This window comes from Mus pahari, chromosome 1, assembly GCF_900095145.1.
Source record: "Mus pahari chromosome 1, PAHARI_EIJ_v1.1, whole genome shotgun sequence".
NCBI classification, from domain to species: domain Eukaryota; kingdom Metazoa; phylum Chordata; class Mammalia; order Rodentia; family Muridae; genus Mus; species Mus pahari.
This window is the reverse complement of record NC_034590.1, coordinates 3,886,393-3,891,337: the sequence shown is the minus strand read 5'-3', so window position 1 is coordinate 3,891,337 and position 4,945 is coordinate 3,886,393. Positions and strand designations below refer to the sequence as shown.

Genomic DNA, 4,945 nt, shown 5'->3' with positions numbered 1-4,945 from the left:
GCTATCCCTAGAGGTGAGTTTCAGGTCCAGGCACTGGTATGACACATGTGAACATTAAGCAACTGTTCCTATATGTGTAGACTGTGTCCCAGACACAGCCTTACTGTAGCCCTGGCTGGCCTGGAACTCACTGTGGAGCCCAGGCTGGCCTTGAACTCTGCTTGGCTCAGCTTCCCTGGAACTAGAGTTATGAACCTCCATGTGGGTGCTGGGAACCAAACTCAGGTCCTCTGGAAAAGCAGCCAGTGCTCCTAACCACTGAGCCATCTCTCCCTGGCACACTTATTTATTTATTTATTTATTTATTTAGTTAGTTAGTTAGTTAGTTAGTTAGTTAGTTTTTTCGGGACAGGATTTCTCTGTGTAGTCCTAGCTGTCCTGGAACTCACTCTGTAGACCAGGCTGGCCTCGAACTCAGAAATCTGCCTGCCTCTGCCTCCCAAGTGCTGGGATTAAAGGCATACACCACCGCTGCCCAGCCCTGATACACTTTAAAAAATATTTATTCATTTAGTATACAATGTTCTATATGCACATAATCCTGCACTCCAAAAGAGGGCACCAGATTTCATTATAGATGGTTGTGAGCCACCATGTGGGTGTCTGGGATTTGAACTCAGGACCTCTAGAAGAGCAGTCAGTGTTCTTAACCTCTGAGCCATCTCTCCAGCCCAACAAAGTTGTACTTCCTAACCCTGGGGATGGAGAAGTAACAAAATTCTTGCTGGTCATGGTTCTGACTTCCTATATTTCTCTGACCACCCCAGCCATGTTAGCTTCTGTCCTGTCTTCCTGAGCATTCCAGCCAAGCAGAGGCATGCCTGCTTTAGGACCTTCACATAGACTGGCTCCTAATTCTTCCTCCAAGATACCTGCAAAGTGCATCTTAAATAAAGACTGTTTTCGGTATCTTCCACCCCTAATCCTTTCTCAAACATCTCAGACCAGCAGCCTAGATCAGTGCCACGGACCAACTCTGACATGACCCAGACATGATTGCTTTTGGTATCTCCTGTGCACAGGTGTTTGGTGACTATTCAGGGCCAGCCATCACTCAAAGAAGCAAGAAGGTGCCTGCCACCTTTGCCACACACAAGGTCACACACTACCCGCTGTGCCAGCCGTGGCAGTGACTTTTTAGAAGGCTGCTATGCTGATGAATGTGGACTAACCGCTCCTAAGGCAGACAGGCCCTGATAATTCTCATGGCTTCAGCTGGCCCATACGGAACCGTGCTTTTGTGGAGATTTTTGTTGAAAGCTACGATTTTTGTTTTCCTTTGTTTACTTTGGATCTTGTCATTTTTTATTTGTATTCACTTATTATATGTGTGTGTTGTGTGACAAAGCTTTTCCTGGGGAGTCACCACATACACACATGTCCCCTCATCCCAGACAGGGAAACAGACAACCAAAGGGCAGATACCACCAAGCTGCCTCCTTAGGATTAGGGTTGTTCACAGGAGCTGAAACAGCTCAAAGCCCACCCCAGTGGGGGGTGACAGGTCACAAAGCTGGGAGACTGGGGAACTTAGTAGGTTGGAGGGTGTTCTTTCCAGGTGCCTCAATTGGCCTAAAGCTCTTCCAGGCTGCTCAGCTGGTTTCTGTTTCCTCCAGGCAGCTGGTTCAGTCTCAGAATCTTCTTTGCAGCTTTTATCGTTTACTCTGGTAGGAAGGGGCCTAGTGAATCTGGTCAGTTTCAGGGACTTCCTGAAACTATTTTTGAGTGATTTAGCTTCCTGCTTAAGGAGCTTCCCTGCAGGGTGGCATGTTTCAATTTGGGGGTGGGGGGGTACTGTTGCACAACAGCTGTTGTGTATGTGTGCCTCCACAAGCATGTGTATGATTCCAGACACACACATGGTGACTGGGGGAGGGTGGGGCAGAGGACAACTTGTCAAAGACATTTCTCTTTCTCCACTATGTTCTCTTTGGGGACTAAACTGAAGTCACTGGATTTGGTGGCAAGTGCTTTCACCCACTGAACCATCTATCTGGAAGAACTTGTTTTGGTTTTTGAGACAGAGTCTTACTGTGTAGGCTTAATTGGCCTGGAAAACTCTGTGTAGACCAGGCTGATCTCAGTCACAGAGATCTGCATTCCAAGTGCTGGGGTTAATTTAAAATAATTTAAAAGGAGATATCAGTACTGCTCCTAACAACATAAAAAGATAATGAATGGAGCTAGGAATGGTGGTATGTATCTATAATTTCAATACTTAGGAAGCAGAAGCAGGAAGATCCTGAGTTCAAAGCAAGTCTGGGCTACATAACGAATACAAATGGCTGGGGATAGCTTAGTGGTAGAATGTTCTCCTAGAATGCATAAAGCCTTGAGTTCCATAACCACAGAAAAGAAAGCAAAAACAAAAACATATTATAGCTACATACATGTGCCTTTTCTATTCTACATTCAGGTGTCGGTTTCCATCACTGTGATGAGACACCATGGCCACAGCAACTCATATGAAGGAAAGTATTTAATTGAGGCTTACTCAGTCCCCTGTCATCATGGCAGGGACCAAGTCCAAGTGTTCAAACACTCAAGTCTGTTGGGGATATTTCTCATTCAACCCCTCCAGAATGGCAATAAGGAAACACACAAGCCCTGGAATAAACACCCACTGGAAAGGGGGGGGGTACCTTCCGACGACCTTCACATGCCTAAGTAGACATATACAGTCAATATTTTCATTATAAAGGAACCATTTAGGGCAGTGGTTCTCAACCTGTTGGTCCTAACCATCAGAAAACACATTTCCAAAGGTCTTAGGAATGGAGACACCACTCAGTAGAAAAGAAAAAAAAATGCTACAGTTATAAAGTAGCAATGAAAATAATGTTATGGTTGGGAGGGGGGGTCACAACATGAGGAACTGTATTAAAGGGTCGCAATGTTAGGCAAGTTGAGAACCACTAATTTAGGGGCTAGAGAGATGACTAAGCCATCAAGAACACTAGCTGCTCTTCCAGAGGACCTAAGTTCAATTCCCAGCACCTGCAGGAAAGGTCACAACCTCTGTAACTCCAGTTGCAGGCAACCCAGTGCCCTCTTCTGGCCTCTGTGAGCACTGCACACACAGTGTACAGACATACATGCAGATAAAAACACTGATGCGCATAAAAGACAAACATATAAATCTTAAATAAAAAATAACAATTAAAAAGAACTAAAATATCACCCACGGTTATGAAAACCAAGGACATACAGCAGGAAAGATCTGATGAGCTGTCTTCCAGAAAGTGTTCTACGTCTAGGTTTGGGGGCTGGTTTTAGTTTTGCTTTGCTAGTCAGTTTGTTTTGGGCTTTATTCTTTACACAGGGTCTCACTACATAGCAGACTCATCTATGTTTTTGCCAGTAGTTTCTGCATGCAATATCTATAGCTGTTGCTATTTTTTTGTCCAATTATTATGATGTCATGTCACCACCCTTTGCCATCGACAGTCAGAGAAACAAACTTGTGCCAGGTGTGCTGGTACACACTCTTAATTTCAGCATCCAGGAGGTAGAGGGAGGCAGATCTCTTGTGAGTTCAAGGTCAGCCTAGTATATAGCCAGTTCCAGGCCAGCAAAGACTACACAGTAAGACCCTGTCTCAAAAAAATAAAAAGGGAAGAAGTCGAAGACACCGTGCCATTGGTGAAGGACAGAGGGACAAACCACAGCCCTCAGGGTCCAGCAGCAGGACCTCACATCAGTGTTTGCATTGCATTGCATTGCAGTGTTTGCGTTGGCTGAGTCTCGGGCTCCAGGCTGCCAGTGTGGACTGATAACAGGTCTTTCTCTGCACCCTTTGTCCAGCTCCCAGCTCAGACATTATTTCAGGTGTGGAAATATCTAAGCAAACCGATCCCTCTAGACTCTGACCATGAAGGCTTCTGGGTGGGAAGAAGGGCTGGCTTGTCTATTAATGGAGACCCCGAGCACAGATAGCTCTGGGGACTGGGCTTAGGTGAAGAGCTGTGAGCATCCTGCTCCTGTTCATTACCTGTAGATGGAACCCAAGGGACACTCGAGTCGAACATTGTTGTTGGGTCTGTCCAGCAGATATGTGTCAAAGACGAAGTACGGCTGGCTGGTCTCCGTGGAGGTGTCACAGGGCACCTGGCAGGCTTGTACCTGGAGTTCAGGCCGCATGCGGCTGTTGGTCACCTTCTCCCCTCTCAGGTAGAGCCAGCAAGGCATGGGCTTTTCTAGGGGCTCCTCCACATAGCAGTAGCCTAGACGTTTACGCTCACCGGGCTGTTGGCAACGGTTACAATCTTGCCAAGGATCCCAGCGGGTAAAAACAAGAACCTTGCCTCCCAGGTTCATGCTCTCATTTCGCATGGGCTCTTGGCCCAGGTCTTTGTGAGTGATGTGCAACAGAGCTATGTCCTGGAAGTCAATCTCATATTCTACTAAACGGGCCTTGTGCTCATCCAGGCAGCGGTAGAGGCCTGTCTGGGAAGGCTTAGGGTCAGACAACTGCAGGTCGCTCCCAGGCAGTACCCTCCCATCAGGAATGGAGTTGACCAGGGACAGTTTGTCCTCTAAAGATGAAGAAAAATACCAAAGTGCTTTGGGGTAGTTACACTGCAGTATCACGTCACTGCCTGAGAGAAGGGCACACTGACACACATTCTTGTAGGGACAGCTGATTAGTCTCTGTGCCCACAGCACGGGAAGAGAAAGACCAACCAGCCACAGAGTGGCCAGCATGGCTGACTAAACTAGACAAGGAGCTTCAGAACCTTCTTGGGTACTGTGATGTCACCCACAGAACTTGGGCACCACCAGCCCTGTGAACTTGTGGTTCAACAAGTTTCCCCACATATACATCAAATATAACAACTTGGACTGGAGAGATGGCTCAACAGTTGAGAGCACTGGTACCTTCCCCTGGGGACCTGGGATGGACTCCCAGGTCCCACATGGCAGCTCATAACTGTCTGTAATTCCA

The 4,945-nt window shown here is 46.9% G+C and overlaps 1 protein-coding gene across 1 annotated transcript in view; it reads right to left on the bottom strand.

Annotated features, from left to right (window-relative positions):
- Fam187b (family with sequence similarity 187 member B) overlaps positions 1-4,729 on the bottom strand; it is a 12,897-nt gene extending 8,168 nt beyond the window's left edge. The window contains exon 1 of the mRNA XM_021217436.1: positions 3,992-4,729. Within this exon, the coding sequence (XP_021073095.1) occupies positions 3,992-4,704 (713 nt within the window). The 5' untranslated portion in view covers positions 4,705-4,729. The remainder of the gene's footprint in view (positions 1-3,991) is intronic.
- Between the last annotated feature and the right edge of the window lie 216 nt (positions 4,730-4,945).